The sequence below is a fragment of the Alligator sinensis genome, unplaced genomic scaffold (genome assembly GCF_000455745.1).
Source record: "Alligator sinensis unplaced genomic scaffold, ASM45574v1 scaffold752_1, whole genome shotgun sequence".
In the NCBI taxonomy this organism is placed as follows: domain Eukaryota; kingdom Metazoa; phylum Chordata; order Crocodylia; family Alligatoridae; genus Alligator; species Alligator sinensis.
This window is the reverse complement of record NW_005842000.1, coordinates 369,726-396,356: the sequence shown is the minus strand read 5'-3', so window position 1 is coordinate 396,356 and position 26,631 is coordinate 369,726. Positions and strand designations below refer to the sequence as shown.

Sequence of the window (26,631 nt, the reverse complement as noted above, 5' to 3'; positions counted from 1 at the left end):
TCAGACCAGTTTAGGCATTTTCCTAAATGTTCTGAGAACCTGGATTGTAGGGGCATTTGATACTTGCATGATTAAAACAAAAAAATCTTTTTTCTCCTGATCTAATTGTGTACATAACAACACTAGTAATGTGGTTATTTAAGGCATATAACATGCAGCTTTGTAGGAGTGTTTTCACCTCCCTTCTACTCTAGCACCACACACTGATGTTTCTAAATTCTCATGGATTCTAAGATTCACAATGGCTTAAGGTCCAATTAGCAAGTATTTTTATGCAACAAAACATACAGCCTGAAATGGGTTCACACTGTCTAACATCTTGGTGTCATTGGAAATCATTGGGTTTGTTGGGTAGCTGTGCTATTTCACCTGGAAAGCATCATGCACGTGTAGTGCTAAATGAGTAATAAAATGCTTTAAAGATACAGGCAGTATTCATGCTATCCAGCTGAGAAGAGCTATGCATACACATCATATTTTTTTAGCTATTTAGCCATTTTACCTTAGATGATCAGTATTTTACAGTAACCAGTATACAGCATACATGCCAGCTGAATTTTAACTTTTTCAAAAATTGCTATAAAAATAAGGGTTACTGAGACGGTGGGAGTTAAAGCATGGGCATTAAAAAATTCAGTTTCACACTGAGAAACATAATAGTATTTTAAATCTTCTGCCAAGGGGTGTTTTATTCCCATAACACTAGCCTTTATATCAGATGGATGTTAGTCATAAAGCTTCAGGGCATGTCAAAACAGAAGTAAAATGAGGATCAAATAGCAAAGGACAGCAAAACATGTATCCAATGAGGAACTATTCAAGCAGGAAAATTGCAGCTTCAAATAATGTGATTTCTAAAATGTCCTGATTACATTTCTAGTCATTTAAGAATGGTCTACCCCACATTTTTATAACAACTGTGGATTTCTGATTTACATTTTTAAAAATTAATGTATTGGGAAAGGAAAAGGATTTTTAGATACATTAATAGTGTGGTGCTTCATCCAGAATATTGAAATTGTAGTTCTCATTTTTTTCCTGAAATATGGGGCTACAAAGGCAGATTTATATCTGCTGCTTTCCTGGCTCTGAAAGAGCTCTTGACTTTAAATTATGTTGTCCATAATAGCATGTCATGCATTTCTTTTGTAAGAATTACAAAAAAGTTTCTTGGAGAAATGGAATATGCAAACTGTCAGTGCATTTCAAGGAAAAAAAAAACCCTCCCCCAGGAGGAAGATGGAGTTCCAGATCATATGGCACTGATGCATCCGATTGTCACACAGCTTACCAGTGAATTGTAAATTTTATGTGTGTATACACATATATATTTTAAAGCATGATCTGCCCCTTGTTTGTTGAGTGAGTTTGAAAAGTTGCACAAAACATTATCACAGAAAAATGCACTGCAGTCAGCAACTGAAAAATGAAGAATCCTAAAATGATGCAGTCATCTCAAAGGATGTCTGGGTCCAGATTTATTTTTTTAATAGGAAAGTCAGCATTGAAAGTTGTGGTCGTGTCAAAGCTCTAGACTATTAACATTTACTTAGGCATGCAATCTGTTCCTGTAACTGTCTCATACTAGGACTGAGTTGATAGGCCTTGTTTTTTTTCTCCCACCTTCAAATAGTCTTTTAGGTTTTTTTTTTAAAGCCTGTTGAGACCAATAGAAGTTAAGTTAGGAATGCAAGGTAGTGTTTTTTAGTCTTGCTCATGTAAGATTCAATTGAGTGGCATTCTAAGGGATTTATAAAGCTTCTTACTTTTCATGTCCATGTTTTTTTGAGAAACTGTCAGTTGAAGATCCAAAGTAGAGAGTGATGCTGAACAGACCTAAGGAATGGCACTGAAGAATAGTAACTTTCTAACACTTGTCATTTTAGTCAATAACAGGAAGTAGGTTACTTTCAGAAAAGTTAGTTCTTTCATATTTTTAATCGTACTTAGAAAATCAGGATCATAATTTGTCCATTCATATGACACCAGCTGCTTTACTGGCATTTAGCTTTTTTGGGGAAAAGCTACTATTTAAGAAGTCTCCTGTGTTTTCATGCGCGTAAAAGAACATATAAGGCAGTGTTGAACAATTTAGTTATAGGAATGTGGGTGGTTTTTTAGACCATTTGCTGATGCTAAGGCTCATTAGCAGTGCGTCAGCATGCACCTATCTAAAGCCCTTCAATACAGGTTCTCTGACAGAAGAATGTTTGGAAAATAAAAGAGTTTTTTGCTATTTTTACTCAAGTGGAAATTGGCAGCAAATCTTTCACCAGTTTGAAGCTGGAAGATGAGTTGGCAGAAGGAGAAAGCAAAAAGGTAAAGGTCTGCAGTATCCTCATTTTAAAGAACTGGATCAGACTGAGCATACACAGGCAGTTCTTTAACTTCCTCATGTACACTTGGCAGGTGGCTTCCTTTAGATGGCAAAAGATATTTGAGCTGATGTATTTACTCACCAGCTAAAATTTACTGGAAACAGAAATTACATAGTCACTAATAGCTACATTTTACAAGTGGTAGAAGTAAGTAGAATGCACAGTGTGTAGCAAAGAGGTCTTACTTTAGGTGAAATAACGTGCATGAAATCTAATCCATTTAATTCTTATTACTAAAGTTGTGATGCAAGTCACTGAGTGGAAAGCTATTTTGTCTATGTGATAAAAATCCCTAGCAGAAAACTGATAAATATTGACTTAGTTGCAACCGCTAATATTGTAAGAGTTTTTAGCCTTTAAATGGAATATCCCATTTGATACTGGCAATTCAGACAAATTCTTATTGAATTAGACTTTAAAGTAGAAGCTTTTTGTTTAAAGTGATTCTAACAATCTAAATTTTTCTCAAACCCCTTTCCTCTGGTCCTGCAGCAGTTGATTAAGGGGCAGACAACTTCAGCATGCTGCCTACTGGGAAGCAGGGAGGCCAAATCTGTAAAACTCTGTTCCTGATTATATGTCTCCTCCAGACTATCCTCTACCGTTTTTTTTTAGCTACGTCTACAGCTCAGGTTAATGACTTGCTTTGTCTAGTTATGAACCTTAGTCTCAGGCTGAAAAGTGCTTATACAAGTTGCTTTCAAAGGATTCCAAATGCAAAGGGCCTTTGGGCTGCTTCTGTTCCTACACAGCTGTAACAAAACGAAGAGCCCTTATCAAGGAAAAGTATGAGACGGAAGCCCAGAACCAAAAAATGTGACGCATTTGAAAGCTGTATGTTTTCGTGTCATTCCATTATGGTTTAATTGCTTTTTCTAACCATAAAAAAGAAAGTGGTATGTTTTTTTGGGGGGGGGCGAGAGGAAAAAAATATTTTCTTATACATATAATGTAAAAACTTAGCAAAGAATGGAAGAAAGTTAGTAGTGGAATGAGGGAGTTACAGAACAAGAAGAGAATAACCAGGGAAAGAAAATGTAAACCTGTAACAACCCTGCAGAGACTAGAGTAAAACACTATAAGCAAGCAAACTTGTACCAGTAATTAAGGACAATCAAGGGTCTCCCTTCTTTAACTTAAACTAAAGAATTGCAATTAAACTAGTGCAGAAGTTGATGTAGTTACTTCTATTTTTGTTCAGCTTAACCATTAGATACAAGTCGAAACTTAACCAAAAAGGCTGCTGTTAAACCTAAATAAGTGTCTACACATGGTTTGCACTGCTGCGGATTAAACTGGTGGAAGGAAGTTTGGGTGTAGATGCTCTTATTTTGGTTTGAGTGCTTTTCAGCTATCCTGTGTTGAACCCTGCTGTCATAACTAGGCTTCTTATCTGAAGCCACATGTAATTACACTGCATTTTGTAATGTAAACATGCCCTGTGAGTAAGTAGCAGCCTTGAGTAAGTAGGTCCTGAGCAACAGAAGGCAGAGTATGCCCATATGGCATGTGGCACATCACTATTACTTATGTAAGGCTAGACCTCTGCCATTAGATATAGGTAGGAAAACTTTCAAGGAGGGTGCATAAGGGCTGTCTCGCAGCCAGAGTACCCAAGAGGATTCTGTCAAAACTTCTACAAAGGACCAACAGGAGCTTAGCCACCTTTGGAAAGCAAGCAATACGAATCACCCTTTCAAGCAGCTACCACACTGGCAGCTTCTGCACATTGAAAGGTCGGCACTCCTAATCGCAATGTGTGTTTGGCTCCTGTGTGAGGAGCCACCACAAAAGGATAGGAGTGTGCAAACAAGTTTTAGATGCAAATTAGCCTTTAGGGGCAGTTCTTTTAGCTTTGTCACTACCAAAAGCAATGCAAGTTGATTAAAAACCTCCCCACCTTATATTGCTGTTTGCATTCTTTTACTAATACATTAGTTTTGTCAACTTGTTCACTTGGTTGAATAACCAGTGGTACATCCTTCCCTCTGTCCCCAAAAGAAAAGGGTTTTTAGGAGGGTCTTTTGCATATAACCACAGCTGGATACTGGGTGCCGGTGCTTCACTATGCATGTTGCGTGCAGGGTTTGGGAGCTGCGTATGGCCTGCTGTGTCCCCGAATGGAACCATCGCTTCAATCCACAAGCACTTCTGGAGAACTAGGGCCTTGTATACAGTGAGTATTGCCCCTACTTCAGCCAGGGGTGGGTCTACCACTGGCACAGGTCCATAGGTGTAATCTCCTAGTGTAGACAGGATAAATTACTATAGGCTGGTCTCAAGCAGAGGATGGATTCTAACACTGCGGTTAGCAGCTTTGCCTGTCTGTGCTAAAGCCTCATTTGTGTCTGCATAGCTACATTTTTGGCTTTATCTGGGGCAAATCATCTACCTTTCAGCACTCCCTAAATCGAGAGCCTGAAGCCAGGTTTGCTAGTTCTCCCATGTATGGGTTGTAGAGGCCTTGTGTTCAAGGAGGGTCAGTTTAGGGAGGCTTCACCCTGGTTCATAATAGACACCTAATTCCAGAAAATGAAGAGCCAGAGATTCATTTAACAAAAAGAATTAGGGCTTAAGTTTTCACTGAATCTTGAAGGGGAAACTGGCCTATGACCTCAAGTGCACAGTACCCATTAAAAAATGGAAACAGACACTGAAACTACCTAAAAGTTACAAAATCATTAAAAAGGTGATTGTAAACAACCAAGAACCATTTTTGAGAGAAGTGGCAGGCAGTCTGGAAAAGCAGACTTCAGGCAGGCATGCGAGTAGTTCTTCCAGCTAAGAAAAAGAGGGAGTGGAGGGCTGTATCTCCCTTTAGAGATTCAGGTGACAAATGTTCAGTGCCACAAGAGGGTGCTTGAGTGGCACCAAAAAGGCACGTCTCTCCTACAAGTTTCTGAAGCTCTGAGGTGCCAGACGTGCATCCCAGCAGCGTGACTATGCAGAGGCAACACTCTTGAGGATCCACGCTTCCTGGTAAGTAACTTCACTTTGTGGAGTGTTTTCTAACTGACATCTGAAGCAGCAGCAGCTGACCTCCATATTTTTAGTTTCCAGCTCTACATAAATGCACTGGAAAGTCGCTTTTTTTTCTTTTTTTTTTTTTGTGTGTAAAACATGGCTGAGAATTCAGCAGCAACCATTCCTTTGGGTTTTAATTTTAAAGTATTTTTATTACGATAGCGTTTCCATTCGCCATCCCTGTAGGAGGCTGTATGCGCCACATCTGCATAAAAGCCAGTTGGTTTGCCATTACTTCAGATGAGATGTAGGGGTGCTGAGTGACAGAATCCTTTTTGAAGCCTTTGTACAATAAACTGATGGAGCTTGCCTTCCCCCTGGTAAAGCAGTTAACAATTTTGGTTTTACTAGACCAGCAGTTGTCAACCTTTTTGGGCTGCAGGCCGGACTGACCTAGTTCAGGTCAGAGGCGGCTGGGCACCAGGACTCAGCCGCTGCTGCCGCCCATTCCTCACAGCAGCAGCATGGGAAGCGTGTTCGCTGCTGATCCAGAATTCTCCCACGGTGGCAGGGGAAAGCGACTGTCACCGACGCCCCTCGCCGCCAAAGCCTCGTGTCTGCAGGATGCATCAGATGGTTCCGTGGGCTGCACCTGGCCTGCAGGCCATAGATTGCCACCCCCTGTACTAGACTTATTACTGCTGAATTCTCAAGAATTAAGTGGTCAGGGATGCCTGTTTCATCTTCAACTGACCAAGTTATTGCATCTGTTCCTATTAGATGGTAGATGCCTCTACTAAGATTAATGGTAAAGTTCACTCAAACCTAAAATGCCTGCCTCTGAGCAAGGCGTACCATCATATTATGTCTGTTCTCTGCGCAGAATGTGAGTCAACTTTCAGGTGAAATTCAAGATGCTGGTTACTATATGAATGCCTGAGTCGTGTTGGAGGCTGCTGTTCCCTCTGATCTGTCATGCCCACTCTGATCTGCATTCGCTTGAGACCTTTAAACCAAGGGTGTCAAAATTCATCTGGGGCCCTGGGGCACTCTGGACTGGGGGACTCCTTGCGGGCTGGATCTAGCCCAGGGATGGGGGTGGCACTATGGCAGTAGTGGGTCTGGGGGCAGCAGGGGGTGCAGCGACTAGAGGCCCAGTGGTGGGGTCTGTTGGTTGCGGCAGAGGTCTGCCAGTGATGGAAACCCAAGCTCACTGCCAATGTCTGTGGTTAGCCCGGGGCTCCAAAGGACCCCAAGATCTGGAGCTGGCCATACATACCTTCCCTGCCCTCCCCCAACTTCCAGTGGCCCAGCAGTAGCTCGGCAGGCTTGATAGAGCACCTCTGCTGGCTGTATGTTTGATGCCCCTGCCTTAATTATTCTAATGATGAGGCTTAAGGGAAGAAGCAAGCACAGAGGATTTCCAGTGCACGTCCTCAAGCACTCACTTCTGTCATAGACTGCAGCATTCAATTCTGACCATGTTCAGAAAGTAGAGCTGTAGTCAGCTTGTAGACAAGCTTCTGGTTGTGGTGCCCCTTGCATCATCTCACCTGGCAAGGGATTTTAAATTTTTGATTTTTGAAGTGGCTGTGCTACATTAGCATGTGGTAGGTTTGCTCCCACTATTTGGACACTTACTTTCTATACAGTGTATCCAGATTCCATGTGACATTAGAACATGGGTAACACTTCTGGATTCAATTTCCAGCACTATTATTACTATTTTTCTTGAATTGCTGTAGCCCCCTGGACTCCATTGCACTAGATGCTGTGCAAGCACAAAATGGTCCTTCCCTGAAGAGCTTACAATCTAAGAATAAGAGATAACAGATGAATGCAGAGGGGGGAACACAAGGAAACAATTAGTCCAAATGAGAGACCATAGTTTCAGCATATCAACAGCAAGTTTTATTATAAGCATCCTGGAAAACTTACAGAAATAGTACAGCATGATAATCAGCGCTTGGCTTCTATGGCCATGAAAGGATTCTTCGTATTCTTTCAAATAGTGTCTTCCACTAGTTACATCAAAGAATGGTTTTTAATTCAAATCTTACGAAGACCTGCAAAAGCATCTCTCAACATCTGTCTGTGCATGGTAGACTCTTCACTATAGTACTGGGTGCCTGCTGTGTATCTGTTGCACAGCGGAAAACTCAGCATCTACTGTAGAGGAATACTGAAGATTTGATGGAGCTATGATTCAGATTATTTAAAAGCAAAAAATGGCAGAAACACTTCCTGGTAAGCTGAAGCAGACTTCATTTTAAGGTCTGTAAAGTTTGCAGTAGCTACGTAGTCCCACACAGCTTGCTAAATTGAAATCATGAAGATTGTCAAATGATCTACTGAGCAGAGACCACGAAACACAGAAGTTTTTTTGGGGGGGAGGAAAGGGGCAGGGGGGGGGAGGGAGGATTCCTTAAATCAGACTTGCAAGAAAAGTAAGGAGCTCTAGTTTCTGTGTGTCATTGGAAGGGGGGAAGAGGGGTGCAGATTCAGGTGCAGGGCTGCAAAATACCTGGACCAGGTGCAGCATAGATTTTTACGAGGTGGTAGGAAAATTGCAGCTAATTGTCTTCCTCCTTCAGTGGGAACGGAGGACTTTGATTTGGCCGAACTTTACACACACTTTGCAAAGTGTCAAATGACGAGACAGGTGCCTGGCAGTGAAAACTGCCTCAATCAAGCCTCGACGTTCACATTACAAAACATAAAAATATCGGTGTTCAAACCTGCTAAAAACAAGGGTGGCCATCTTGGCACATACGCCGCAAATGGCATGGGCAGCTGCTGTGTGGCATAGGGCAAATGGGGGAAGAAGCAGGGAACACAGCAACAAGTAGAGCAGGGTGCAGAAAGCAGAGCAGCAGAACAAGTAAGGAACAGATGGCAAAACACATTGGGCAGGGGGATCAGAGTGGCTCGGGGGGTTCAGGGTGCATGGCTTACCTTGTGGCAAGCCTGCCAAAAAAGTTGCCTCCCTGCCTTTCTTCCTCCCCTGCCCCACTGCCCCGTATTAAGGCAAAGAAGCTTTAATTAAAAGCAAAGCTTCCCAGTCACAGTCACGTTGATACCCAATAGGATGAGGTTGATGTTTTGCCCTGATCTACAACTTTCAGAAATGTCCATCAACTGAATTTCTAAACATTCTTGGTGCTGCTTTAATATTATGACCTTTGTTCCTTTGTGTGAGAAAGCAGACCGGAACAAGCTCTGGAGAGGATTCATTTTGGGGTTGCTCAAAGTGATTACCCTAAACCCTACAGCAGGTGTCATTTTTCTGCCTGAGGACTTTGGTTTGGTCTTTCTCTCTCTCCCTCTCTGGAAACCAGCAGAGTTCCATCATTTGCTAGAGGTATACCACCTGTAATGCAGTGCTGCCTCCTGGGACCAGCTATTATCTGTGGGAAAGTGCCCTGTCTGCCACAGGAATGAGAGTCTGGGATTCAGGATTTATTGGGGGGGAAAGGGGTGGGTAAATTGGTTGAGTCAACATCCCCTACTTGGGGCTGCCATTGCAAGGACACTGCAGCTTCATGGAGCATAGAATACCGAGGCCTGTCCACCCATTGAATGGGTTCATCGGTTACAAAAAACAGTACTTTAGTAACCATCTACAAGCCTCAAGTAGTCCATTAGACTCCATTATGTTCATAAATGCCCTTTCCACTGTTGCAGCTAGTCCGAAATAAAACTCCACATCTGTTGACATACTGTTCTTGGAGGAGGGCGCACACTTCTGGTAACTGCTCCAGCTATCTGCCTACCACAGTTCAGTGCCTGTTGGGAGACTGCGTAGGGCATATGATTGACCACAATTTTTAGTGGCTTTTCATGCTAAGATGCTTTTAGAGCAAACGGAATGAGCTGCCTATATACTGAATATGCACAAATTTTATATACGCACTATACCTAAACGCATCGGCAGTGCCCTCATTTTAAATGAGTGCCCAACTTAAAATATTTTCCTTCAGATGGCTTAGTGCAAGGTCCGTTAAATTAGTAAGTATTCAAGAAAAGTATTTTTGAGACGGGGGTTAGCTGCATGAGACTGAAATTGGAGCACACACAAGATTCTACTTTAAAAACTTTGTTAACTTCAGGTCCTGTAATAAGTCCTCTTTGGTAGAATTTGTTAGTAGCACGGAGCTTACATAGTTTTAATATGTAGCCTGAACTGCTCTGAACTTATGAGTTTTACTAAGTTTAGTACCTTTTTTTCTTTTGCCTGCTAATGGGGCACCGCTTCAACAGAAACCTTTCCGACTTTAGAACTGATGATGGCTACATCTTTCTTCCTGGACACTAGTGCTTCTGCAACCTTGGAAACCAGTCTGTGTTTGCACTTGTGATCTTTGTCCCTTTGATCGTAAGGCCCTTCTTAGAGGACAGCTATATTTGTAGTGTGGGAAGGATTTGTGAGACTGATACATTTTTTACATGCATACACTACATGTGAAACACTCACAATGTTGCATTGGTTGAACAGTTTCACAAGCTTATATGTTGATTTGGTAATCAGAGCTTCATCTTGGTAAAATGTGCTTTTTGGAAGCAGGGCCTAAGCCAGCACAATACAGAGAGAGCCTGCAAGAAGCTGCCCTAACCAACTTGATGCTAAACAAAATATGGGAGTCAATATTGAATGCTGTGTTCAGTTAAGTGTTCCCCACACTCACGTGTTAATGAGCAAATATTTAGCTGCATTCAATTTATATAGTAACGCTATAACCTTAATGTACTTAATTACTTCAACAGTAATGAAAAAGCCCATATGCAACTAGGATAAATATAAAAACAGATCGATTATGTTTAACCATATTGAATGCTGTTTAACCATATTCAACTCTGATTTAAAAGTGTGTGTGTGTGTGTGTGTGTGTGTGTGTGTGTGTGTGTGTGTGTATATATATATACACACCACTAATGTTAATTTAGTTGAGCTTGTCTTGAATATGGTAAAATAACTTTTACCTATACCAGAAACCAATATGTAGATGAGCACTCCTAAATTTGGTGAAACAGTTTTCCCTTTGTGTTAAATTACAGTATTTGGTGAAACATTTGCTGTAGGCTAACTTTTTTGTTTAATTATCTGCTGGGGTTAGTGTTCTAAGAATTTTAAACGGGTACTCATATTTTAAATTTAAGATATGATTAGCTTATCTACTATTCAGCATTTAAGTTTTAGTCCACTAAATAAGTCTTGAAGACTAAGTACTTAAAGTAGAAGAGATGCATTCTTGCAGCATATGTTGCAGCTTTATGCAAAATCATGATTTTACATTCCAAATAATAAATAGTTTTTTAAAAAATAATAGCAGAATTTAAACCTTCCAGACTTAGTTTAAATAGTGTGAAAATGGAATAAGAACTAAAGGAAAAATATTACTAGCTTTGAGTTTGTGTATACTAACACTATTCTGCATTTAAAGATCTCACTTTGAGAGACAAAAAGATGAATATTCAGATTTTTCACTTAGTTTTTTGTAGCTGTTGTAGTGAGATACATTGTACAGTAATATCATACATTACATCCAGATCCCTAAAAATTGTAGACTTAAGATTAGTTTAATATGGATTCAGTAATTATCTATGCTTTGTTCACTAGCTGATGATCTTGTTAGAAAGCTTTTATTCTTTTTCAAGTCCAAAGAGAGATCTTTTCAGAGCTGTTGGCCTGTTACTGTTGTGAAATACTTGGACCAGAGTAAAAATTGCACACTTCTAAGTTATAGGATGAAGTTTAGCACATCTCATTTCCTTCCTAAAAGTGTTTTATATGGTTTAATTTATAATGCCTGCCAGATGAGACTAACTTTTTCAAAGCTGCTGTTATGCTACTTATCATTAAGTGTTGGTAAATATATTATAACTACTAGGTCAAAAGGGCACTTCTTAAGGAAAAATAGTGACCAAATAGGAGGATGTGAAAGCTTGAGATTTAGGAGTTATTAATATCTAAAATAGTTTGTATTTCCTTCAGGAGACATCAAACTAATGGCTTAGGCTTCAGTGAGTTTCTGTGATGCAACAAATGCCCTAAAAAAGGAAGCGAAGCACAAAATTGATAAAAATGTAAGCTAAACATGAGAAAAATATCTAAAATATTTGTCTGTAGATAGAAGACAACATTTTTTACTTCCCCTCACCCTAAGCTTTCATTAATGCCAGAATGCAGGGGCTGATATTTACCTCATTTTTCCTCCTTGTTCTTTTTATTTTTTCTCTTATGTTGGGTTTATTAGTTAACTTTCTCCCCTTAGTATGGGATGCTGGTTTAAATGCAATAGCACAAGAATACCTATAGGACTTTCGGGGAAAAGGAGTGAAAGCTCCTTTTTGAAGACAAAAAGCTAAAACATTTGTAGGGAGCAAGAGTGTTGGGAGAACGGGATAGATTTGGGTGGTTTACAAGGCATTTTCCACATCTTAACTCCTGTGTTTCTAATTGTATCTCTTGCCCAAGAAGATCTAGAGGCTGTGCTATTCTAAATGAGCGGAAGATCCACAAGTCCCTTCATTTACCGACTAAGCCTAAGGCTCCATTTCCCTATTACACTTTAGACGTGACTAACCAGTTAATTGCGTCTTAATTTGTCACCTGGCCACACGTTCAATCTATTAATGGTGTGATAAAAAGAGTAACTAGCCACAAAGTTATTCTACAGAATATGTGTAATAAAATAACTAGCTTGGTTCCTATCATGCCATTGAACATGTGTCCAGAGGCTTAATATATATCCCCATGAGATCCCAGCTACACGAGGATTTTCACTATACCTCTCAGAAAGTCAGTCTATTTGAATGTGAACTACTACGCACCTTGGAAGGAATAAGATACGCTTCTGGCTATGCTGTAGTTGCATACAAGAACCCTCTGGGTCATTAGGATTTCTTCTAGTTTTAAATATTTTGCATACTACTTTAAAAATGCAGCAAATACAAGCCAGCATCTCTTCAAACTAGTCATTGATTTTATTTCTGCAATTCTAATGCACTATTCAAGAACTGCCAGGTCATTCACCATTACCCCCATCAGTGATAGAACCACCAATCAAATTCACCAAAGATCTTGGCATCAAAGAGTCCACAATCTACCCTGTCTGTTTTGAAATCCCAAATGTGCCTTGCTGCCCTTATTGTAATGACTCACAGAAACTTCTGTGCTTCTGCCCTGGCTGATGGAAAGAGGGAAAAATGCAGATTTGAAATGAGTCAGAAAAGCAACAATCACCGAAGATGCCTGAAAGTGAGGTTTCTTTAAACATTCATAACAGGGTTCTTGGCTATATTTGTCTCCTGTTCCCAAGGCTGTTATCTGGGCTGTCGGCCTCCACTGGTTCAACGATATCTGATTTGGCCAAACCAAGAGGGTAGGAAACACCTCTTGTCCAATTTTTAGCCTACTTAGCTAGTCTGCTGACATGCCATAAAGCTGGGTCTTATACAGAACCCTAAGATGCAGTCAGACTTTACTGATGAAGATATGAGTATTGCTAACTCCAAAACGAATATATTCAGGATCCCAGAAAGCTCATCAGCTCAGACTGGTGAGCCTTTCCTTTCTCCATTTTCCCACAGTTTTTTCATCGATTCAGTGGTTCCTCGTTATTGATAATGCTGCCCTGGTACATAAAAGTGGAACAGCTCTATATAGTGAGCTATTCTTTTGGACAACAAAGTCATCTTTCAGGTTTACTCGGTGGGGAAATTCAGACACCTCACATACTCCACTGATCTTTATCCTACTTAAGATGTAAAAAGATCTCACCCCATGGAATTCAGGAAGGAGTCCACATGGAATGTAATTTTAGCTCAAATAAAGGTAACTGATTGGACGTTGTGGATCAGGAAATTATCTTTTAGGCCTACAACAGTTCACTTTGCATGCTTGAGATTTAGCCTCAGGGATATTCAACTGTAATTAAAGTCAATTGGTTCTTCATAACATCAGCTACCCTAATTGTGATAAAACTCTGGTAATTTTAATGAAAACATATTTATCTGAAGACGATAATTTATCTTGTTTATCGTGTCTTTGACTATTTCTGAAGCCACTACACTGGATATGAAGGGTGAAGAGAAAACACTTGGATTTGGTCTCCTTGATAAGTTATCATGAGGTAGCTCTGGCAGGGTCCCAGAAAGTATGCCAAATCATTTTGTTAACCTGATTTGTTAGAATAGCTTACATTTAGAAAATCTAATTGAAAATATTAATCAGACTAGAAGGATCCATGTTAACCAGTTCATAGATATTTTCAAATGAGAGGGGAAGCTTATAAATATTTCCCCAAGAGATATCTCAATAGATGCAAGATGGTGTTTAGAAATTAGAAGTTTTCCTTGAAAGTTATGTTCCTGTTTCTGATGCCCCAGGGTGAAAGTATCCTTAACTGCTTTTGCTGATTTTGCTGATCTTCCCATTCTGAGTCATTCCCAGCTGTCCCAGGGATTGGAGGAGCAAAAGCCTGGTTCATCTTGCACTCTTTTCTCAATCTCAGTATTGGTGTGACACTGAAATTAGCAATCGGAAAACTTCTGATTTCCGTAATCAAGTAAACAAGTGTTCAGACACCTAGATTGTAGAACTTCACTTAACAGTGTGTGTTCAAGTTTTACTTGAAACTGCAAGATATCGACCCACCCCATATACCTGCTGTGCTTCTGATGTTATACACATTTCCTGTAAAAGGTTTATTTTGTTCTATTAGTGGTGGGATAAAATGACTGATTTAAACTCCAAATCTGTGCCTTGGGAGTGGGAGAGGTTTGAGATCAACAATATTCTTACTTCACTGATTTGTTGTTTCATTTGCTAAAATGCACGCTTGTTAATGTATGTGTTTTCAGAAGCCTAGCTGGAATTTGACTTGAAAATGTTTAATTTATAAATTGCTAGAGATGTCAGATTACTTTTACTTTTTTCTTCAAATTTGTTCTACAGTTAAAAATTAAAATGTGAAAGTTCATTGTTGCAAGTGCCAGATAACTTGATTTTTGTAACCTGTAAATTTTTTAAAATAACACTTAGCTTGGGCTTGGTATAATTCAGTCAAACTGTTGGATTTGAGTCATGACTGAATTTGTTCTTTCAAACTTGCAAAATATAGACAATAACTAGATGTTATGTAAATGTCATTACTTTTTTTCAAATCAGATTAGTTTTTTGTGGGACACGAAACTTTCAGAAAAGCACACTGGTGTGAAGTTTTTGCAGTTGTCCTTTGCGTTGAATATTAATTCTTGACAATGAACTCCATGCCTGGAATCTTTGAAGGTGGAAGTAATTTTTAATATGGTTTCTATATATTCTGACTCAGTCTTCATAAATTTCTCATACAAAGCTTCTTTTCGAGTGGTCTGTCTCCTCAATAAGCTTTTCTTTGTATACATTTAGATTACATCCAGTTTTTAACTACTGAGTTAATTCCAAAGCAAATTTAAATGTATTGGTACGCATGTATTCGTATCTTCATAAAGTCAATGGAGGTGTTATAATTCTAATCATGTGAAAGATTTTATGACACAAACTGAAGTGGCTGCCTGCTCAAAACTTTGCTGTTTTGGAGGCATCGTTTCCTAGACTGTTCTTTCAGAATTGATAACTGGCATTCTTTAATAAGAAAGTGTATATCTAATCAAATGTTACATGCAATCACCAGTTTTTAATTTAAGGTAAGGGAATACACCAAGTATATTAAGTACTTCAAATATTTATTAAGATTTCATATTCCTGCAGTAAGGTACTTTATGTCACCTTTTTATTGTGTTGTGTTTAACAGCTCAGAAGGAAGAGAAGAAGAGTGAAGAGAAAGCAGGAGAATCTGGAACAGCATCAAAGAAAATGGTGACTTCATCTGACAAACCAACGTCTTCCATGCCTAAAACTTTTCCTCCAAAGAAGCCCTCATCCTTTGCTGGTAGCTCACTACCTAAACATCCAATTAAACACTCTGCTGCAGGATTCAAAGGTGTTATTCCCAAGAAATCTTGGTCTTCATCAGGCAGTGTTTCCTCTCCAAAACAGTCGTCAGTTCCCCATGCTTCATCAATTTCCAGAAAATCAACTGCGTCTTCCAGCTTTGCTGGAGGCCTGAGAAAACCCGCAATGTCCTCTGCTTCTGTTTCCACTGCATTTGCAACTGCACAAGCAAAAGCAGCAGCCAACACAATTCAGTCACAACCCAACTCTCAAATTCGACAAAATATTCGACGATCTCTCAAAGAGATTTTATGGAAAAGGTGGGAATTCAAAACGCATACTTTGAAACAAATGTTTAATAGTGAGGTATTGACTTCATTTTTAAGTAAACTCTTTGACTTTAAATCCACTTAAACTTATCAAAGCTTGGTAATGTTTGAGATTCGGATGGAAAAATTCCCAGTGCGTAGACTAAAAATAGCGTATTGAAAGCCTGAATATTTAATAAGGCAATTTGTGTGACATCTCAAACTATAACTGTTCTTTTAAGGCTAAATCAGGAGAGGGAGTGGTGGTGGGGTAGGAAACAGAATATAGGAAGAGAAATATACCTCCCAGTTTTATCATAGGGTAGGAAGCTTATTGAAGCATTGACTCCCCTTGTGACATTAAGGATGATCTGGACAGCAGTTGTACTTGCAACATGTAAAAGCAGAAATCACTCAGAAATGCTAGTAATGAGAAATCACTCAGAAATACACGACCTGGGACACTGGAGCGTGGCAATTATTGCACTCCAGCAGCCTCCTGCATCTCATGTATCAGTTCCCCCATGCTTTGAAATGGTGGCAGGGGTGCTCTATCTAAAGCTCATCGAGTGAGCTCTAATTAAAGCACTTCCTCCCCCTGCCACTCCCAGGGCATGTGTATAAATGCCCAAACACTAAAGTATCAAATAATTTCAAAGCATTGTTAATTAGTAGGGCTGTCAATCACAGTTAACATGCGTGATTAACACTTGCATTCATTTTTTTAAGTGCATTAATTGCACATGGTTTTGGAGCCTGCACCTGAGCTCCACTCTGCCACTGTCACCATTGCCTCCAGCCCACCCAGTGGGGTAGCATTGGCACCACAGAGGACTCAGCAGGGCAGCCCAACGCGGGCTCTGAGCAGCTGCAGCAAGGAGACAGGGAGGCACAGGCACAAACGAGCAGTAGGCCTGTGCAAAGCTTCGGGTGGTGATTCGATTTGGAGGAGATTCGGCCCGATTCAGTGGCTGAATCTCCGAATCAAATCGGGACCAATTTAAAGGTTTGAATCGATTCAGAGCTCCCCGAATCTTCGGAAAAGATTTGGGAGAGCGTCGATGATTCGGGCAGTCCCCGGTGGCTGCAGCAGGGAGCTGCAGCTGACTCCGGGCTGGTAAGTACTAGGGGGGGGGGGGGCCCCGGGGGGGGCCCCCTGCCAGCCCCCCCGCTCCGACCCCCCCTACTCCCCCACCCCACCATGGCTGCCCTGCCTGCCCCGGCTTGGTACTTTAAAAAAAATCCCCGGTGCTCACCAGATGCTGCTGGGTGGGGGGTGATCTCTGCTTCCCCCCCACTGCCCCACGCTGCATGGGGGGCTCTGCACAAGTCCCCTGACCACCCCCTCACTCCCCCAGGCCCCACACAGGTGCCCTGCCCGGGCCAGCTCTGGCCCTTTAAGGAAAAAAAAACACAAGAAAAGCCCCAGGCCTCATGGCTCCTTCAGTGGCCTCGGGGCTTTGGGGGTTAGTGCAGAGCCCTCCATGTGGTGCGGGGCAATGGCGGGCAGCGGGGATCATCCCCTGCCTGGCAGGAGTGGTAAGTGTGGGGGCTTCTTCGTTTTTTGGTTTTTTTTCTTAAAGGGCTGGAGCTGGCCCAGACAGGGCACCCAGGGAGGGGCTGGGGGAGCAGGGGGATCAGGGGGCATGGGTGGCAGCAGGGATCGCCCCTTCCCCACCCCCCCAGCAGCACCCGCTGAGTCAGGGCTTTTTTTAACAAATGCTGGGAGCTGGGGTGGGCAGGGCAGCCATTGCCAGGCTGGGGGAGCGGGTGGGGGATGAGCCTGGCCTGGCTGATTAGGAGATTTGGCAGCAGCCAAAATCGGGAATTGGGACAGTCGAATCGAGTCACTGTCCCCTGAATCGTCCGAATCCGAAGCAAATACTAGCTGCTTTGCACAGGCCTAACGAGCAGCTGTGGCCTGCATGTGGCCAGGAATGCAGCTTGGCTGCGTGTTAGAGTAGTGCCCTGCAGGTAAGTCTGTGGAGGGGATGGGAGGGGGGAGAGGCAAGGAGCACAGCGGGGGTGAGCAGATCAAGACCCCTATGGTGAGGGAGGGAGTGGGGCAGGGGCAGAGGTGAATGGGGCCCTAGGGCCAGGGTGGGTTGTGGGACAGAGCCACAGGCAGAGCCACGGGGGTAGGAGCACATGCTCCCTAGATTTGTGCGCAGGATGAAGGTGGGCTGCCCACTGTGGGTTGGGGTTCTGTGTCCTGCTGACTGTCCCTTGGGAGCCACATGCTGGCTGGGCTGTGCATCCCCTGCCCACCTAGCGGTGGGAGGGACAACATGGTGTTACGCAGCTCCCGGGGCAATGGCAGCAGGGTGCAGAGACCCAGCCTGCAGTGGGCAGCCCAGCTCTGCTTTGCGCACACATCCGGGCTGCATGTCCCCCCCATACCTCCTCTAGGGTTGCACACAGCAGTGGGAAATTCCCCCCCCTCCAAATGCCCCTGGACAAGCCTCCTGCAGCTCTGTCCCATGACTTGCCTTGGCCCTGGGGCCCCAATCACCCCTGCCCCACTCACTGTGGGGGCCTCAATCTGCACCCCCCGTGCCCCTTCCCTCTCCCCCCGCCCCTTTCCTCTACAGACTTACCTGCTGGGCGCTGGGTATGTGCGCGTGCGTCTGCCCCTGTCCCTGCCCCTCCTGAGCCACTGCCCCCTCAGCCCTGCTGCTGCCTCTGACTCCTGAACCACAGTACCCTGCATTCTGCCAGGGTGTGCAGGGACCCCCGCCCCATCCCCTGGGCTCCAAACCCCCCACAGCCCTCCACACCTTCACAAATTTCCCCCCTACACCCTCACCCACCCCACAACCATACAAAGTACCTGCATAATTTTGTCTAATTTTGAGTTTTTAGCTGTGCAATTAAAATCACAATTAATAGTGACTATTTTTTTTTAATTGTGCTGAAATTTTTAGATCATTTGACAGCCCTATTAATTCATTTTTAAATTAAAGCAAGTAAAGCTGGTGAACGACATGAAGACCGTTTCAATATCATCTTAACTTTTCATTTTTTTTGTTTGGGAAATTTGCCTTTCGTAAGGGAAGAAATAACTGTGCTTGGTAAATTTTGAGTAGCCTCAATGAATTCATTATTTTTGTTACAAAAAACTTGTAGTTAAGATTGCAAAACTTTTTTGTAGTGCCTGTATAATAATAATTTGGCATTTTTCCCCCCTAGGGTTAATGATAGTGATGATCTGGTCATGACAGAAAATGAAGTAGGGAAGATCGCACTAAATATTGAAAAGGAGATGTTTAACCTGTTTCGAGTTACAGACAACCGATATAAGAGTAAATATCGCAGCATCATGTTCAATCTCAAGGATCCAAAAAATCAGGTTTGTGTTCTAGTGAAGTACCAGGTGTATACTAAAACGCATGAAAACTTTTTAACACTAAAAGCATCTTAAAGTTTAGTCTGTCAAACTTCCCCTTAATATTCTACATTTTAAGGGAAAAGACTTATTAACTAAAGCTATTTAAAATGTTTTCACATCTTGACGTAAAATCCTATTTTTATCTTAAAGTGATTTACCAAGTTTTGTGTGTGACCCATTCATTTTTATATGATTTAAGAATACGATCCTGTCTATAATGACATTTGGTAGAAACGTCAAGTGTTTTATGCTTTTATGACACCGTATGATACATGTTACATAGTAGATCAGGGTGGGCAAAATGCGGCCCACCAGGCCATTCTGTCCGGCCCGTGAGGCCTCTAAAAAATTTAGAAAATTAATATTTATCTGCCCCGGCTGCCTGTCATGCAGCCCTCGATGGCTTGCCAAAACTCAGTAAGCGGCCCTCCATCCAAAATAATTGCCCACCTGTGTAGTAGATACACAGGGCTGTTAGACATGCAGTCATGTCTACACGGTTTTAAAATGATCTGTTGTGAAAAGATTTGGCTTTTGAGAATACCAGAAACTGATATTTTTATTTCAATAAAAATTTAACAGGTAGTGACTGTTAAATATTTCCTTACACCATTTCTGACACTTTTAGCCCTTCCACTGGAGAGATTTACTTAGTGATGAGGATAGTTCATTCTCCATGCATGCTCACTTTGATCTCTGTGCTTACTAAGCCCTGCCACTTTGCTTACACTTAGTACTTTTTAACTGAGAACTAATAAATCTGAGAATAACATTCAATCTTCTGAAAAAAAAACAACATTTCCCATATTATCGGGTTAAGCAGGTACTCTTATGCACAGCAATAAAGTAGACTTTTGTTTACAGGGTCTTTTCCATCGTGTTCTTCGTGGAGAAATTTCACTGACAAAGCTAGTGAGAATGAAGCCAGAAGAGCTTTTGTCTAAAGAACTATCTGCATGGAAAGAGAAACCAATCAGATCAGTAAGTAATTTAGTTTTGTTTCAGACATATTTCAAAGGAATTGTTGGGTTTTTGTTGTTCAACTGCTTTCCAGAGTTGTCTTTTCTGGCATTCTTTTCACAAAGGTTTGTTTGTTAATATTTGCCTTGAGCAAAAATAATGGAAGGCTAATCTATTTTGTAGCTGTCAGAAGGTACTGAAGTAAAGGTCATAAGTACAAAAGTGATACCAACATAAGACACCTTGCAGGGATCATTTGATCTCAGCAGTATTCCTGCCCAGAGCAGAGGGGTTGGACTTGATCTTTTGAGGTCCCTTCCAGCCCTTAATTTCTATGATTTCTATGAAATGCGAGCTTTTTTTACAATATGATGTTATGTTTTCTGTAGATTATGGAGTCAAGAAGTAAATCTCGTGAAAGTAAAAAATCAGCCATAAAACAAGAAACAATACCAGATGTGAATATGGAAGATTCTCCACCAGTGTCTGATTCTGATGTAAGTATAAAGATTTGTGTAAGCACCCAAAACACTAAAGAAAATAGATGACATCTGGTACTGCATGCTATTTGTCAGCAATATATAGTTTCTAAGCATTTTCTTCAAGAATTTGCCTTTTAATGTTGGGAAGAGCACCATGCTTAATGGGCACAGTATTACAGATGCTTTTAAAATCAGGCATTTACTTAAGTTTGCCCATTTTAAAGAGATATTAGTTGTCATAAAGAATGCTTCCGTGAGTAATCTTATGGAGGAGTGGAGGGCGGAACTGAGATGGCATTATTTTATGTTTAAAACAACTGCAGCTAAATTGATTCCAAAGACCCTGGTATATTTGAAATGATTAGAATTTTTTGTTTGTTTTCACACTTGTTCCTTCCCAGGAACAGCAGGAGTCATCCCGAGCTGCCATGGATCAAAACAGCGCTCCCTGTCTGGATGTTTTCAGCAGTATGTTAAAGGACACGACGAGTCAGCATCGAGCCCATCTTTTTGACCTAAACTGCAAGATCTGCACGGGTAAAAAAAAATTAGTTTTAGAGAAAAAGTTAACTTAAGTCTGCATATAAGAATTCCTACATATAAAGAGCAAATTCAACACTCATTGAAGTCAACAGGAAGATGCCTTCCGACTTCTGTCACTAGACATAGAACTGAGCCTGAGTTGTCGTTATGTACCATTAAGTGAATATAAACTGGTCCTCCTTGTAGCTGTGTAAAATTTGTATTGCAATCACTTTTTTTCCATATCTTCCTTGGCAGTCTTTTATTTAGGCACTTTTAAAAATTCTTTTTGATGAATATAACCAATTATATTTTCCTTTTTTAAGGATGATAGATAAATGCTTAACTACAGATTATATATAAATATATATTTTTTTCTTTAATATGTATTGCCCTGTGGTGAACAGTAACTAAAACTTTTAAAAATTAATTTACAGGTCAGATTTCAGCATCTGATGATGAACAAGCACCAAAGAAATCAAAATTATCAGCAACTTCTACTAAAAAGATGGAGCAAAAATCAAAATCAGAAATGCAGCCAAAATATGAAAGTTCTACACCAATGACAACTGCAGAGCCTGATAAAGAGAGAGAACCTGAAAACACAATGGAAACTGAACTTGGATCTGGAACAGAAACAGTCTCTCAGACAAGTTTGGAAAGAACTTACTTTCCTGCAACACAGGGACAGAATAACACAGAATCTTCTCTATCCGAAGAGTCCTCCATTTATCCTACTTCCTGTCCTGGAGGGGTTGTCACTACTGTTACTGTATCTGGCAGGGACCCCAGGACAGCAATGAGCAGTTCTTCGGGTGCTGTAGCTGCAGCACTGCGTTCCAGTCCTGCACCTGACAAAGTTTCTGCGGGAGAAACAAAACAGGAAATACCAAAATCTGTTTTAACAGCACCCAAATCAATATTAACAAAACCAACATCCTCACCAGATCCAAGATATTTGGCTGTTCCACAGTCACCAAATATCAAGTACGTAAATTTGATACCAAGTCAACCCTAACCCAAGCTTAGTGACCCTTTAACATTATTATCATCTTTTACATGTATTCAGAAGAGAATTTCAGACTCCAGAATGCATGTGAGCTGACTCAAAAGCCTTTTGATTTATCATCCTCTGCTTGCCCTCTCTGGTTGTTACAGTCTTCCTACAAAGTATCCATATGTTTTACATTAACAGTAATAGAGTTATAAATGTAGGTGAGTGGAAAAATAGACTTGAAAGTGTAGTGTGTGTGGTGTGGTGTGGCGTACACACACCCTTTCTTAGTCAGTCCATGCAATTACTCCAGATTTATATGGAGATAGCAAAAGAATTTCATTCTACATTATTGTTTCTTTTTTGTGCTTACAGCAAGATTGATTTAGTAAAAGGATTGGATCACTTATGCAGTGTACATATGATAGGAAATGCAAAAAAGTTCTAAAATGTTGATAAACCAGGCCTTTTTCCCCTCTTTTGCTTTTATTTTTGTTTCATTTTTTGAAAGCCAGCCTTTACTTGTAGTTATATTTAGCTTTTTAATGTGAAGTTTACAAGCCTATTTAGTACTCATTTAGTGAAAGATGCTTAATCCAGTTCACTTTACAGTTGTACAACAGAACAGTTGCATCCTTTTATTCCCCATCTCCACACACATGCTTTTATTTTCAATATCCCAGGGCAGGGGGGCGGACTCGATCTGCTGAGGTCCCTTCCGACCCTAAAAATCTATGAAATCTCCATGTATTCTACTAAAATCCAGTTTGTTTCCTAGCATAGTTTATATAGATAAATTATATAAGTCTTTCACTTACTTGGATTCCTTGTAACTAAAGAGGTTTACATCTTTGCAGCATATTTATTCACTTGCTAAAAATGTATGAAATAGTTCAGGGTGGACAGTAGAAGATAAAAAAGAAAAGGAAGTTCACTTCTGACCTTCTTCCCTCCATGTTTGTGTCTTGCAGTGTCACAGAGGCACGGTCACCTCAGGATGGAGATACTTCCCTCTTTCTCTCTCGTCTCAGCACCATTTGGAAAGGATTTATTAACATGCAGACTGTGGCGAAATTTGTCACTAAAGCATACCCTGTCTCTGGGTGTTTTGAATATCTTAGTGAGGTTAGAACACACTGTGTGTATAAAATAAACCAGTATTTCCTATTATAAAGATTTGGTCACTTGCTGATTGTTATCACAGTGCAAATATATCAGAACTAAATGGCATCACTTTAATCACTTCAGTCAAATTGTTTTCCTTAGCACTCTAATGTGAAAGCTATAGAAGTAAGAGGCCTTTTAACCACAAATAAACTGAGAGATATCAAATATTTTACATTACAACTGTCCTTTCTAATTTGCTATTGACTGGGTACACACTTGGTGTAAAACAACCTGATTTAATATTGATGCTGACTTGAGATTGTCAGATATTTACTTAATTTCAACACGTCTGCAGTATTCCTGAACAAATTATTCAGGAATTTAGTTTAACTTCCCCTTCCTCTAACATCAAACACAACATTACAGTATTGAATGAATGGGTATTTTGTGTAAACAGCCTCTGTGCTTCTTTAATACTGGTAACAATGTTAAAACATAACTTCCTTGTTGAATATACAAGCATTTACATAGTAGTTGTAGGATAATCAATGATAGATAACTTCAGATAAGCATCTTTTACATGTTTTAGTTATTGCACTGGACAATTTAAGTAGTTTTCTTTTATGTGACCAATATTCTTACTTTTAACCATCTTTAATTGTGCTATGGGAGAGTTATTTAAATTGAAAGATTCTTACTATGTGGATACGGTTGCAGTGCGTTCCACAGGTTAGGCCTGTGTCAATTCACAGATTAGGCCTGTGTGAAACCCAGTGAAATGTTGAAACTTTGTAGGTCCAGTAAGATAAGGTTTGATTTTCATGTTACTTCTGACCCGCATGACTTTTACATAGGTTTCTAAATGTGTAATGTGTCAACAGTTTGCAGCCTATTTTTTTTTTACATTTAAAAATGCATTCATTTTCTTTTAGGGCAACTATGAATTGTAGTTCTACAGTTCTAAAACAAATGCCCATTAAAATTAATTTACAAACAGAAAAAAAGGCCTTGGGATCCTTGAAATCCTGTAACAGGAATTATGGCCTTGTTTTCAGCTTCACTTTGTGAAATGCTGTTTTAAAGGATATGGCTGGTGCTTAAGTCACTCTTTTCTTGTAAAAAACAGTTATTTAAAATATGGCCTCTACTTAAAACTTCTTTAGGGATAGCATTTAAAAATACTTCTGCTGCTAGACTTGATGAACTGCTGATGAGAAGAGCTACAGCTATTTTATTTTTTATATAAAATTTAAATTGTAATAACTACTCACTATCTCATTTAGCAAAGGCAGTCTCCAGTCAAAACAGTATGCATCTCTGAAGTCACTGGTTCCTAAATTACGTTAAAGCCTCTGCTTCCTAGGGTGTAGCATCTGTGAGATTGATGGTCCCCAATCTTTGCTGGCCATGGGGCAATATTACCAAGCAAGGAAACTGCCATGGGTAGCAGCATGCTTTACTCTTCCCCATCTTTAAGATTTTAATTTCCTTTGGCTGCAAACAACATTTGGGGACCGTTACACTAGGCTACTGGGATTGGGAATCTGTACTGCTCTTAAACAATATGGCTTTGTCTCATATTGCCATCTAATACTTCTTGTTTAGGATTTACCAGATACTATTCATATTGGTGGGAGGATCTCGCCGAAGACAGTCTGGGATTATGTTGGCAAGCTCAAATCTTCTATTTCTAAGGTACTCATTTAAAATCCTATGTGTAGTAGTGAAGAAGAAAATTATAATATTATAAATGACAGAGCTACTACAGTTTTGATGATAGACATTGGATAACATTAGAAATGACCCAAGATCCAAGAATTTGATTAAAAGTTCACGCTCCAGATTTTTCTTCAGTAGATCCAGTTTTTAAACTTCTATATTCTGAGCATCTTGAGTTTTTTGATGCTCTACAGTGAAAAATGGCTCAAGTTCCTCAGTTTCTCTTTATGTTTGAGTAAATGTTCTAATACGTGAAACAAAATGTAATTCTTTTATTAACTGTTTAAACATGAGTTTGAAAGAATAGGGAGTATCATCCAATATATGCAAGAAATGTTACCATTAAAAACGCTTCAAAATTGGTAAATTTGCATAACAGAATATGAATTGCTATTAAAATGCATAGTAAGAGTCTTCATTTAATTCGTATTCTCTAAATGTTAATAGCTCTGATATTTAGATATACAAAAGTATAGTGTGTGTTTTAAATTAAAATAATAATAATTTGAGTTAGCGATACCAGTGTTGGTTACTGTATTGTCTTTACGTTGGAAATTAGAGTCGTCATTGCCACAATTTATAGATATTGATAATTCCCAAAAGTGTCCCTCCCCACACTTTTTTGCTAGTGTAGCAGTAGTTAAACATTTTCCTCTTGTACTTCTGTGTTGTAGGAGCTGTGTTTGATTCGTTTCCATCCTGCAACAGAAGAGGAAGAAGTGGCCTATATTTCTCTCTACTCCTATTTTAGCAGCCGTGGTCGTTTTGGTGTTGTAGCTAATAACAACAGACACGTGAAAGACCTCTACCTGATCCCACTGAGTGCTAAGGACCCAATTCCATCCAAACTCTTGCCCTTTGAGGGACCAGGTAAGCAACAGATTTGTGGGAAGTTAAATAGTACTCCTCTTAATCATACCAACAAACATTCTATCTAAGCCAAATGATGATGCTGGATTTAGGTGTAATAGATGCTCTCATGTAAGTACCACTGGAAAAAGTAATCCATTATATAATGACAATTTAAAAAGAAAAAAAGCAGCTGGTAAGTTGGTAGTAGAGTTGCAATGAGTCAGGTCTTTGCCCCCCCCGAGATAAAATAGCCTATAATTTATGTAGCATTACCTCTAAAAATCCTGTCCACTATTATGAGTTTGAATTCCCCCATCAAACTAGATATGTTGAGTGATGTCTTATAAAACCCACCCGCCTCAACCTGCATATGACAGCCTCAAGCCAACGGGAAATTATAACTTTTGCCAAGCAGAGGAGTCAAGGTACCTACTAAGATGAAAAGTAATATTTGGAACAGCCTCACTTCATCATCAGTTCTTGCGAAGTATGGCATGCGTATGTGTGTGAATGTGTGTGCGCACGCAAGCTTCAGCTCCGCTGTTCTGATTTGAATAAGCAAGCGTTAGCCAAATCATTCAGTCTCACACTAGCTTGATTTAAAAAACTCTAGCTGTGTAATAGGTGGCAGAAAATGAGTGTACAGCTGCGTCATCCTAATCAAACATTTATTTCTCAAACCATTGGTAGCAAAGTTTAGCTTGAGTTTGCTCCTCAGTGAATGTGTGTGGCTTGGCAATTGAGTGAAGAAGTGAGAATGAGGGGGTATGAATTCAGCCCTGAAATGTCATTACTTGGTGTTGAATCTGACACCATCTGAGACTGACAATTAAGAAGAGTACAAATTGATTTTCCAAACAAGAGAATTTTTTTTGGCACAAAGTAGCGACTTGAGAAGCTAACAGAGTATGATTTGCAACCCAAGGATCACTTGATTTGTCATTATAGCTATCTACAAAATGCTGTAAAGTCGTGTATCATATCCTGCAGCATGCTGAGCTCCTTTCATGAGAAACTGAATGT

The 26,631-nt window shown here is 40.3% G+C and overlaps 1 protein-coding gene across 6 annotated transcripts in view; it reads left to right on the top strand.

Annotated features, from left to right (window-relative positions):
* The window catches only part of DIDO1 (death inducer-obliterator 1), a 78,378-nt gene that overhangs the window by 37,223 nt on the left and 14,524 nt on the right, over positions 1–26,631 (top strand). For 5 of the 6 annotated variants that reach the window (XM_025201747.1, XM_006021631.3, XM_014519007.2 and 2 more), the window contains 9 exons: positions 15,137–15,596; positions 18,774–18,933; positions 19,837–19,953; positions 20,322–20,429; positions 20,816–20,951; positions 21,374–21,923; positions 22,902–23,055; positions 24,643–24,732; positions 25,431–25,626. In XM_025201747.1, the coding sequence (XP_025057532.1) occupies positions 15,137–15,596; positions 18,774–18,933; positions 19,837–19,953; positions 20,322–20,429; positions 20,816–20,951; positions 21,374–21,923; positions 22,902–23,055; positions 24,643–24,732; positions 25,431–25,626 (1,971 nt within the window). Of the gene's footprint in view, positions 1–15,136; positions 15,597–18,773; positions 18,934–19,836; positions 19,954–20,321; positions 20,430–20,815; positions 20,952–21,373; positions 21,924–22,901; positions 23,056–24,642; positions 24,733–25,430; positions 25,627–25,932; positions 26,536–26,631 lie in introns of those variants that run through there. The other variant, XM_025201748.1, reaches the window with a different exon arrangement.